Below are 12637 nucleotides of genomic sequence, written 5' to 3' on the forward strand. Positions count from 1 at the left end.
ACACTTTTCGAGCACAAATTCATCATGGCGACTAAAAGCTGCTTTAGCGTGGTTCTTATTAGCTTGCCATAACATGATAATACAATACTTACTGTTTGCTTCAATTAGTTGAAAACAGGAGGCTGGCTTTTGATTTTTTTTTAGCTAGTTTATTAAAATAGGATTTGGGTGAGCTGGAAGGAGGTTTACATTTGTTTGTTGTTTCAACAAGTTACATTTAAAATTTACAAAAACTTTTGAGATTTAATGTATTTCACCAAGCATTGATAGGCTGCTGCTGGCCTCTATGATCCACTTAATGTTGGTTTTGTTAGGAAAGCTTCACTTTTTTTTCACTCACCCCCCCATTTTTATTTTTATTTTTATTTTTATTGTCTTGCTTTATGTTGACACACACCATTTTCCCCCACCCAAGAAAATGAACATTTTTATATCTTCCTTCCAGAGCTGCCAAAACCACGAAAAAACCAGCTACCAGGAAATAAGCAAGAGCAGCAAAATTTTACTTTTATTTGCATAGTGCAGCAAAGTGCAGTAGAAAATGGTAATCAGAATGCAGCCTAACTCTACTTTAACGATGAATTCTTGCTAATCTGGATGCTTTCCAAAAATGAAGTAAAGGACAAACCAAATAATTACAGGCCAATGAATTTAATGTCAGCAGTAGAGAAATTGCTTGAATCCATTATAAAAGGCAGAGTACTTGGAAAAATATGTTAATTAGAGAGTCAACATAGGTTTGTGAAAGTATTTTATGGCTGTCTAATCTAAGAAAGCTCTTTGGTCACCGGGATGGTAAACAGAGGATGATCAATTGATGTCACCTTTTTGAATTTTCAGAAGGATCTTGATAAGATTCTGTTCAAGAATTTGTTGTTTAAAATTGAAGCATATGGTATTCGAGCCAGATCGTGGAGAGACGAAGCAAATGATTCGAAGTTTAAAGTCAGAGAGCTGAGATGCAAGGGACATTTTCGAGCAGTAAAAAGTGATGCTCCCCAGGAATTAGTGAGGTCCTAGATTTTCATTTGTATATGTATCTGAATTTAGGAATGGAGAAAGATGCCAAATCTTGCAGCCAGCGGCAATGCTGCACACATTGGCACTGCTCATGAAGATTTTCCTAAACTGATGCTACTGCCCATTTCTTCTGGGATCTTCTGATCCTGGCTGACACAGAAATGGATAGTGTAGCACCTCCCATCCAACGAGCAGGTAAAATAGGGGAAGGAGAGAATACACCCCTATTTACGGCAGTAGCTGCCATACTCTTAAATATTTAAAGGTCCAGTCTTTTAATGAATGAGTGTGGGCGAGTGAATGAACGAGGTGGGTTGAGGTAGGTAGTTGGGTAGTCAGGGGAGTAGATAGGTGAAGGGAATGTGACGGGGTGGGGTGGTGGTGAGTGGTGTTATTTATGGAGTTACCCAGCTGTTAGACTTGGTTTTAAACTGTCTAACATTGCCTGGGCAACTATCAAGGTAACTCGCACATATCTAGTCCAATTCTCTGCCCTAAACTCAGGGTTGGAGACATTTGTGTTGGGCAGCAGGGAATTGCCCATCAGAAGTTTAAACTCCCTGGGCAATTCCTACATATGCCTGTGCTTCAGGACTTCTGCAGGTCCTGATGCGCATCTTCCTTTGTATGTCCTGTGGCTGACAATCCAGAGACTGGAAGATTTGAGCCATTACCTCTTAAGTTTGAGAATGATGTGCTGTTAGGGAAGGAGTCCACAATTTTGACTTGGCAACAATGAAGGAACTCTGTTTCTAAGTCAGGATGGTGTGTTATTTGGAGGGGATCTTGGAGATTGTAGTGTTCCCATGCACCTGCTGCCTTTGTCCTTCTAAGTGGATAGAAGTCGCAATTTTGGGCGGTTTCATCAAAGATGCCTTGGTGGGTTCAGACTTTAGATCTTAAACTCCCCCTCCCCCCATCCCAACCCCGTTTCCTCCCCCTCCTTTTTGTTTTTTTTTCCAATAATTTATATAGATTTTTCTTTTCCCACCTATTTCCTTTATTTTTAAATCTACAACTAATACCTTGTCAGTCTTTCCACCCCACCCCCACTAGAACTGTACCTTGAATGTCCTGCCATCCATTCTTAATTAGCACTTTTCTTAGATAATATCACCACCTTCAACACCTCTTTGATCCTTTTGTCTGTGACATATTTTGATTATCTGCTCCTATCACTGCTTGCTTGTCCCTACAACCACCCCACCCTCAACTTCTCTCTCCCCCCCCACCCCTGAAACCTTAAACCAGCTTATATTTCACCCCTCTCCTAACTATACTTCAGTTCTGTTGAAGGGTCATGTGGACCCGAAACGTCGACTCTTTTCTTCTCCACCGATGCTGCCAGACCTGCTGAGTTTTTCCAGGTAATTCTGTTTTTGTTTTGGATTTCCAGCATCCGCAGTAGTTTTTTGTTTTTATCATCTTGTAGTTGGTTCGCACTGCAGCTATGTCATGCCGGTGAGTGATGGGAGTATATTTTTAAGGTGGTAGATGCTGATCAAACAAGCAGCTTTGTCCTGCATGGTGTTGAATTTCATGTGTCATTGGAGATGCATTCATCCAGGCAGGTAGAGGCCATTCTGTCATACTCCTTAACTAATGCATTTTGAGAGGTCTGCAGTCTGAATAGGAAAGCATACTGAGGTAGGGATGAAACAGAAGTGTATAAACAAATAAAAAGCTAGTTTGAGATGCATTAAAATTTCAAAAAGTCAAGCAGTTTGCTAGGGTTTGAGCAATGCAGCGGGATTCATTTTTGGATTTCCCTACCATGATACTATGATAATGCAAGAGTCAGGACAACCATGATAGGACAGATGGACCACTACTGCAATATAAACTTTTATGATTCTATACCAGAGACCCAGAATTCAAAAGCAAGGAAGTACTGCTGTGGTTATACAAAGTTCTAGTCAGATCTCACCTGGAGAACTGTGCTCCGTTTTAGCATCTCCACATTAGCAAGGATATACTGGCCTTAAATACTGTCCAGCAGTGATTCATTAATGTGAAACCAGGGATGAAGGGATTTAGCTGTTGACGTAAGATGAATTAAACTTGTTTTATTGCCCTTAGAGATTGAGCTATTTAAAGTAATGATGGGAATTGACAGGGAGGGAACAATTCTTGGAGAATGAGGGGATATGATCTTTTCTGGTTTCACTTGAAAACAACTAAGAAATTCATACATTGCAATCATGTTAAATGCATCGTCTCAGAAACATACAAGATCCTGAGAGGATTTGATAGGGTAGATAGTGGGAGGATGTTTCCACTTGTGGGAGAGACTATAGATAACTAGGGGACACAGTTTAAGTGTAAGAGGTCTACCGTTTAAAATAGAAATGAGAAATTTTTCTCCTAACTTAATATGTGGAATTCTCTTCCCCAGAAAGCAGTGGAGACTGACTGGGTCATTGGACTTATTCAAGGCAGAGTTAGACAGATTTTTGATAGATAAGGGTTATGGGAGGTAGACAGTAAAGTGGAGTTGAGACCACAGCCAGATCAGCCATGATCTTATTGAGTGGCGGAGCGGTCTCAAAGGGCTAAATGACCTACTTCTGTTCCAATGTCCCTAGAAGACTATACAGTGTGTGTTACTTAATTCGTATTATCTGATCACTTTTAGAATTATATTACTATTTTACATTCCTCAATTTGAATTGCTTGATAATGCAAAATTGGTGGTTTAAAAAAGGGAATTATCAGGACTAAACTAGGTGTCAAATCATTTGCAACGATTAAAAGATAGAGAGCGCAGGAAACTTCTTTACTTGTGAAGTAAAGATATTAAGCGATAGGGCAAAGGGCACAATTGGAATTAAAAAGAAATTCTGTGACTGACAACATGATGGAGCCACCTCAGTTGGCTGAATGACCGACTCTTTAGATTTCTTTGTTCCTCCCTAGATCTCCTGGCAAATTTATGAACTATACTTCTCTCCACACCCTGTATGCTAATTTATGCATTGTTCACATTATCTGCTCATCCACTCTTTGCTGCATCTAACCTGTACCAATCGTCCAGGTCAGTTATAATTATTTCATTGTGCAGATGTAAATGCTGTGAATCAGACTGATAGTAGCCCAGAAATGATTTTATAGCTGAAATATGAGGCTCTCTTTTCAGATTTCCAGGCTCAGTTGTTGTCCTTTGGTTGGAGAAGCTGTTTGAAAAGCTGGTGTCTTCTAGTAGTGGAAATCTGGGAACTGATCACCCACCTGTTTTCGAGGAATAATTTGTGCTGAAAGAGGGATTTAAGCAGTCGGAAGAAAAATACTACCTATCGATTCTGCAAATCACAATTTGTGCCTGTTAAGTTATAATTGCTTCAATGACAGTCAGTTGTGTTGTGAAATAGAGGAACAAGAGAGGAACCAGGATTCATTAAAACAGATAGATGCATTTTAAGCGTAAGCTAGCTAAACACATAAAGGAATAGAATGGTGTGTTGATACGGTTAGATGAAGTCAGGTGGGAGGATAGGTGTGTGAAATATAAAAACCTGCATTGACCAGTTGGGCTGAATGGCCTTATTCTGTGCTGTACAATTTATGTAACCTTATGTCATAGAGGAAGTTTGAGTAATCCAGATGGTATAAAAGTAATTCCGCTGTTGAATAATCTTAATGCTCTGCTCTTTGTCTGTCTTTGTCATTCTTTCCACAGAAGACCTGTCTCTCAGCATTTCTGTATCTAACTGCCAAGTCCAGGAGAATGTGGTAAGTCAGCCTTTATTCCTCCCTAGTGCTCCAACAGTTTACAATTTAAACCAGGAAATTATAGGCCAGTTAATATTAACTAAGCTGGTGATACAATATTAGAATCTATAAACACAGGACAGAATTACCAAGCACTTGAAGAATGAGTCAATCAAGGCCAGTGAGCATTGATTCTCTAATGGTTTTGCAGAGTTCCTTGAAGAAATTAACAAAGGGTCTTGGGTAAAGGAAAGGCAGTGGATGAGGTTTGCATAGATTTTTTTAAAATTTGACAAGATAATCATTGGTCTAATATGTATATTATATATTTATATGTGCTAGTGTGTGTGTGTAATATATATATATTGTATATATAAAGTGATCTAGATTTCAGAAGTTAAGGAAAAGAATATTGTAATCCACTAAAAAAAACAAATTGGCGGGTATGACTTGGTGATCATGATATAGCTATGCAAGTGACCAGTGCAGTTCAATGTGGACAAATGTGAAGTAATGCATTTTAGAAGTGAATAAAGGGAAGCAAATGGTAAGCTTTTAAATTAAGAAAAGTATAATGTTATATAAATGCATAAGTCAGCAAAGGCAGCGCTGTAAGTAGATAAAGTTATAAGAAGGCAAAAGAGGTTTTCTTTTAGAAGCACAATACAAAGGAAAGGAGTTAGGAAGTTGAATTCACGAAAATGCCAGACCTCCAAGTTATACTTGCAGTTTTGCATACTCCTAACAAGAGGGATATATAATTAACAAAAATATTGGAGTTTGGATTTAATAGGGTGTTAGTAAGGATGAGGTCTATAGTTATGAGGAGAGATGCAAAAAGTTGGAGCTTTTTTTTCACTAGAGCTGAGAAGGATGCTGATCAACCAGATGGAGGTCTACAGGATTATTAAGGTCTTTAAAAGATATAATGGTGAGAGATCGCTTCCACTGGTCAGTAAGATTTTAAGAAGAGGGCACAAATTTAAGGTAATTTCAAAAAGAATTGAAACAGGCAATAGGAAAATTTAGTTAATCCTGTTTTTATTCTTTTATGGGTTGTGGGCACTGCTTGCAAGGCAATTTGTTGCCCATCTCTAGCTGTCCTTAAGAAGGTGGTGGTGAGCAACCTTCTTGAACCGCTACAGTCCATCTGGTGTTTGTACACACACATTGCTGTTAGGAATGGAGTTCCAGGTTTTTGACCCAGCAATAATGAAGGAGCAGTGATATAGTTCTAGGTCAGGCTGGTGTGTGGCTTGGAGGGAAACTAGCAGGTAATGGTGTTCCCTTGCATCTGCTGCCCTTGTCCTTCTAGGTGGTAGATGTCACAGGCATGGAAGGTGCTGCTGAAGGAGGGTTGGCAAGTTGCTACAGTACATTTTGTAGATGGTATACACTGCTGCCACTATGTGCTGCTGGTGGAGGCAGTGAAAGTTTAACGTGGTGGATTGGGTTTTGATCAAACAGGTTGCTTTGTCCTGAATGGTGTTGAACTACTTCTGAGTTATTGGAGCTGCACTTACCCAGGCAAGTGGAGAATAGTTCATCACATTCCTGGCATGTGTCTTGTAAATGGTGGACAGGCTTTGGGGAGTAAGGAGGTGAGTTAATTGCAGTAGAATTCCTAGCCTCTGACCTGTACTTGTAGCCACAGTATTTATATGGCTGGTCCAGTTAAGATTCTGGTCAATGATAATACCCAGGATGTTGGTTGTGAGGATTCGGCAGTGGTAATGCCATTGAATGTCAAGGTGAGTTGGTTAGGTTCCTTCTTGTTGCAGATAGTTATTGTCTGGCACTCGCGTGGTGCAAATGTTACTTATTGTTAAGGGTAGAAAGTGGAATTCTGTGTCACAGCCACAAGTACTTGTATAAAAGGAATTAGATACTTGCTTGAAAGAGAATACTTAAAAGGTATGGGGAGCAAATAGGAAAGCATGATTAGAAATAGAGCAAAGTACTGACACAGACATATGAACCAAATAGTCTGTCTTTGTGCTATTGTATTATTCATATCATGCTATGACCCACTGTTTCCGTCTACATAATTGCTGAATGATGTTGGAATACTGTATAACAGTAAAACTAATCTTTCCCATCTTGAACAAGTTGACAAGATAAACATGAGCATGGCTATTTGGCCCATCTTGGCTCGCTCATGTAAAAAAATAAATGCAACGGTTTCTTAATGTCATGGATTCACTTAAGGCTTTGTTTCCACAACTCTGCTTGGTGATCCATTTTACTTGTTCATCACAAACTATATGTGGTGCCTATGCCCATAAATTGAAGGTGAGAAACTTGGCCCAGAATTTCCTCACCAGGCGCAACAGGCCAGTTACACCAAAATTTACACTGGTTTTTACACCAATTTCATTACCAGCAATGGTGCTGACAAATCTGAGAATCTCATTTTAAGCATGTCCCAGAATGTAAAAACTAGCTTAAACAAATGGACAATAAGCATTCAGGGCCTGAGTAAAGCATAGAACGTACACTGTATTCCTCCTTTTAAACCCCTCTTCAAGTATAAAAGTTAAAGTTCAGAGCCATTAAACCATCATTTATATACATTAGGGACAGCATATTTAGGAAAATGCAATCAGAGGCTTTGCAATTTTTAATATCACTGATTCTGTTAACGTAAAATTACATGATTGATGCAAAAAACACAGTACAGACCTCTGATATTTCTAAGGGGGAATATAACAAAAAAATGTTTTAGAAAATTTCCATGAAACATCAGAAATATGACGTTGGGCCTTGTTACACCAGAAAGTTTGTGTGTAAATTTACAGCCTGTTTGGAAATTGCCTAAATACAAAAAGCTTGCATTCTCTGGCCATTTGCTTGGGGACAGAGCCACATTAATGAGCAGCAGAGTGTTTGATGGAGGTTTTACCAAATTGACACAAGATCAGGGAAACACTGGCGGAATGTAAAAGCAACTTAAGTTACTTGTGTGCAAATTTCCTTGATCATTTAGTTTGAAAATTACAATTAGGTTGTACTCACATTGTTTTGGCACAACTTTCAAGGAAATTCTGGACCAATGAGTTTACTCATCTTCTTGACTGTGTGTCAGTTTCACTTTAAACTAAAACAAAAACAGAATTACCTGGAAAAACTCAGCAGGTCTGGCAGCATCGGTGGAGAAGAAATCAGTTAACGTTTTGAGTCTTCATGACCCTTCTGCCGAAACGTTAACTGATTTCTTCTCCACCGATGCTGCCAGACCTGCTGAGTTTTTCCAGGTAATTCTGTTTTTGTTTTGGATTTCCAGCATCCACAGTAGCTTTTAGCTTTTTGTTTTTATCACTTTAAACTAGTTCAACACCATTCATGGAGTATGTGTGATATTTGTTTTCTTTCAATATGTCATATCATTCATTTAATGCATCTGCCACTGTTCTACTCTTTGATTTTCACTAGGTTTATCTAGTGTGGTAGCTTGGTCCAGTTGGCAGCACTCTGTTGTAACAGCCAAACATCTTCCCTGTAAATAAAGCAGTTGGCATTTATGGAGAGGGGACAAAAGCAGGAGCCCCCCACACAAAAAGGAATTATAAAGCGAACTACATTTCCAAAGTATAATTGTAGCAACTTTTAACGCTTTTTAAAAAAAACGCTGATGTGTGTAAAACACAGTGATTCAGCACAGGTTTCCTAACACTGTGGTCATAGCTTGTCCACCACTGATGAGTAATGTTGGAGTCAACATCTTGCCTTTTCTGAACCATACTGACTACACAGCACACCATTTTCAATGTGGTGTTCACTATAAAATCCCAGTTTGAGCATCCTATCTAAGATCCATGCTATGGATTACAGCTTCCCATTTAGTGATTTCAGGAAACCACCTAGATACTATGCAGAGTAAGATGATAAGCTTATTCTGTAGATCTTTGTAGTATTTGCCTTCGCAACTCCTTAAACTGGTACATTTGACTGTTAGGAGAAACCCACAATTCATGCATCAACAGGAACATGTGGTTGTGAGGGCAGTACAGGGACAGCAGAGAAGCCTACCAGAAAGGACAGATGGGCACATAAATTATTCACACGCTGCATTTTGTTACAACCTTGCACTGTCTTTGTTACAGGATATCAGCTCCGTGTACCAGATCTTTGCTGATGAGGTGCTAGGTTCAGGGCAGTTTGGAATAGTATATGGTGGTAAGTCTCACAGTACTCCTGGTCATAGCAATCAATATTTTTGCCTTTTTTTAAAATAAGTATTTGTTATTGTAAATCAGTAACTGCAACAATAATTTGCCCAAGTACAGGAGTACTGCATGGAAGCTCAATAAGTGCCATGTCAACTTATGCGTACAACACAGTTTAATTGGAACCTGAAGCTGCAGATACTTTCATTAGCTACTTTCCTGCTTTTATTTTTACCCGTGAAACTGAAAGGTTTACATACTTTGCCATTTATGTGGGAGTAGATGATTACAGTATCCAAAGGAGTTGAACAAGCACAGAGTTCATGAGATCACTATGACAGACATGCCTTATTTGGAATGAAAGTAAATACTGGGATTTGAGATGCCCACTTAGCATTGGTAGATTTTCTTGATGCCTTCAGTGAATATGGCTGGTTCAGGTCAGCACATCCCCACAGGCAGAGTTCCTGTTATTGACAGACTTTCAGGGGAAACACAAACAGAAGCTAAGCGTCTCACCATGGAGAGAGACAAAAAGTCAGAGTAAGAGTAATCTGAGTCACACATATACACCTAACGAGAGCTATACCAGATCGACTTGGCAGAAGTCTCACCTATCAAATAATAGTGTTTTTTTTTTAAATACTTAGAAACATGACATGATCAAAACATCTGATTCCAGGTTGGAGTTGTGTGTCTATTGGGTACACAGAATTAGAGTTTTATTTCATCTTTATGAGCAGCTTTAGATGAGGCATTGACAAGATTCAAATTCTTCCTCTGAAATCCTTAAAATTTGGTCTTTTAGCAATCACAAAAGGCATAGCAGAATCAACTCAATCAGCCAAGCTACTTGTACTTGATCAATTTATGAAGAACACAGTTCAGTGTAATTGGATTGTGATGGTGTGTTACAGTTCACTCAGAGTCAGAGTTGCTGTGGCAATATGCACCTTTACATGCATGTTGTAGTCTCGATAGTGATGGCAGAGGCTCCATGGGATCTCTCCTCTTACTGCCTGCCATTGGCATGTGTTGGAAGGATTTGCAGGTTGATACATAACCTATTTGGCCACGTTATGAACACACTTTCCTTGGCTGTCAAATCCTCGGGTGGGACTCGAACCCAGAGCTTCTGGCTCAGAGGCAGAGATGCTACCCACTGCGCCACAAGACCACCAGTAGTTGGGTAGCTATCCAAAAATATAAGCTTAATGTTGAAAGTATGATGTAATATGCTAAACTTTACATGTGATTTTTCCTCCCCTTAACTTATTAACTTTACAAGCTTGCATCATGTAATTTTTATGAAAACATGGCAGTATCATAGAAATTTGTGCTCCAACATATGTTCTGCAGAAATGAAATGTAGTTCCTATCCAAGATTCCTCATGTAGCAAGTTCCCCTGTCCTGGCTATGAGCGTATAGGGAACCAGTGATTCTGATGCTAACCTTTTTCATTGTCTGCATCAAAACTCATCTTTCATAATTTTTTTTTTGTTACGGTGGGATTGAGAAACATTTACTAAATGTCAAAGTTGTAATATATGTGTAGGAAAACACAGGAAGACTGGAAGGGATATGGCAATCAAAGTGATTGATAAAATGAGATTCCCCACCAAGCAAGAGAGCCAGCTTCGCAATGAGGTGGCCATCCTTCAGGTAAGAAAAGCAAACATTACTGCAACTTTTAGAACGAGATGAATTCAGCGATAAGTAGTGAATGTTTGCTGTGTGAAATATATAGTTTCAAAGAAGTTCAGCATTTGCTGAGATCCTTTTTTTTTTGTTTATCTTTGCTTGGATAGTTCAATAGGTTACAACACTGACTTTGCATTTTCTGCTCAGATCGATGAAATGAAAGTCATCTGACTATAAAGGTCATAATTGAAATGAATTTGGGCCTAGTTAATCTATTTCCCAGCAGGCAAAAAGTACACAGTATAATACATTTTATTATTGGACATTAATAGATACAAAATCTCAACCAAACCATATTTGTTGTGAGAAATAGAGACCTCACAGGGATGTTTGACCCACTTGATAGTACTTCGGTCAGAAGGCCACAAGTTCAAGCCCCTTTCCGGGCCTTTGCCACACAATGTGGTCTACGGTGCAGGAGATGCTATTTTTAATTCAGATGGAAGTAAACCAACCTGTTCTTCAATCTCAATTCAAATTCAGAATGCCCTGACTAATATTTAACCCTCAGCCAACACCATTTTTTAAACAAAAATTAACTGGTCTTTTAGCTCATTGTTACTTGTGGGATCTTGTATAACAAAATTGGTTGCAGTATTTGCGGTTAACAAAGGCAGCTCACTGCCACCTTCTCATGGGCAATAAATGCTGGCCTAGCCAGCGATGCTCGCGTACATCTCTTGAATGAATAAAAGCAAAAATTCTACCATTAGAGCTTAAGCCACTGACTCTGAAGCCATCTAGGATGTACTAAGGATATCACAGGGCACGATATAAATGTAAATTTTTTATTTTCTTTGCTCTTCTGAGGTTTTGGCTAATGTACATTTTGGGGACAGAACAGAAGGAGCTGTGCTCTCTGTTCAGCTCGGTTATAAAACTGGGTGTGAAAGTGTTTCAAATCGCCAGAACTAAAGAACCGTACCTGGATGAGCTGAAAAATGCTTTTCATTTTACTTATAAGTTCCAGTTGTTAAAATACTATACAATTGGTATTGTAAGGTTTCAAATTTGATTGCCATTGAACTACCAATGCAAATTTTGTTACAATGCATTCTTTTATCCAATATCTTTTAAAAGGTCTAGTTGAATAAATAACAACTTTACATGTGAGCTGTTATATTGGTGTAGTGACCATGTGTGTTGTGAATGTGTGCGTGTATGTATATATATATATATAAGTCTACAGTATGATCTTAATTATACAGGTCAGTTTTTATATATTTTTTTTTTAAATTATTTTTGTCCAAGATAAGATTGCAAGCAATTGCCTTCCAGGTTTGTGATAAACTCCACCTGATCCACACCTCCCTGCAGACCAACCCCCATCGGAAAACACATCATCTCCACCTGAGTACAAGTCATGGCCACAAACCCACATCCTACTGTGCTGTGGTAGGATGTCTGAGTAGGCCAACACGCTGTTAAAACAGCTTCCACTCCGCCTACAAGTCTCGATCTTCTCTCTCCCTCCTCTGGTTTTCTCCCCCCTTGTCACGAAGGTGCTGAGTCATGCTGCGGTGTTGTTCCATGGGTGCTGGCCACCCACTGGAGGAGGTGGGAGGATTAGAGCAGCAGGACAGAATTATGCTTTTAGATCGAAGCTAATGAACACCTGACTTACAGAACTTGTCCCCTGGACACTCCCAATGGCAGCCTTAAACCAATCACCACTAGGTGGCGGATGAGATAATCAGCCTTGCCCAGCCTCCGTCATTTGACGTAGGTAGGGATCACAATAGCAGCTGTTTTTAATTAAATATGGCTAAAAAAACACATTTTGCCGAAGCTTTTCATCTTGTACTCATCAGGACAATCGCAAGAACTACAAAGTCAGGGGAAAAAAACCTGAATCGAGCAGTGTGAACGGTCCAACTTCATGCTGCCCCCTCCACTACCCTCAAAACAGATGTTAAATGTATAATTAATGTCTGCATTATCATTATTTATTAACAAGTCTAATTTTGAACAGAAATATAGGGCAGAATTTTTCCCTCGTCGGGCGGGCTCAGCGGGAGTGGGCGGGGGTGGTCAGGAAGCT

The 12637-nt window shown here is 39.3% G+C and overlaps 1 protein-coding gene across 1 annotated transcript in view; it reads left to right on the forward strand.

Moving 5' to 3' along the window:
- Nucleotides 1–12637, forward strand: part of prkd3 (protein kinase D3) — a 396357-nt gene that overhangs the window by 359622 nt on the left and 24098 nt on the right. The window contains exons 13-15 of the mRNA XM_078557299.1: nt 4697–4749; nt 8832–8904; nt 10451–10557. Of these exons, the coding sequence (XP_078413425.1) occupies nt 4697–4749; nt 8832–8904; nt 10451–10557 (233 nt within the window). The remainder of the gene's footprint in view (nt 1–4696; nt 4750–8831; nt 8905–10450; nt 10558–12637) is intronic.

The sequence above is a fragment of the Cetorhinus maximus genome, chromosome 14, assembly GCF_964194155.1.
Source record: "Cetorhinus maximus chromosome 14, sCetMax3.hap1.1, whole genome shotgun sequence".
NCBI classification, from domain to species: Eukaryota; Metazoa; Chordata; class Chondrichthyes; order Lamniformes; family Cetorhinidae; genus Cetorhinus; species Cetorhinus maximus.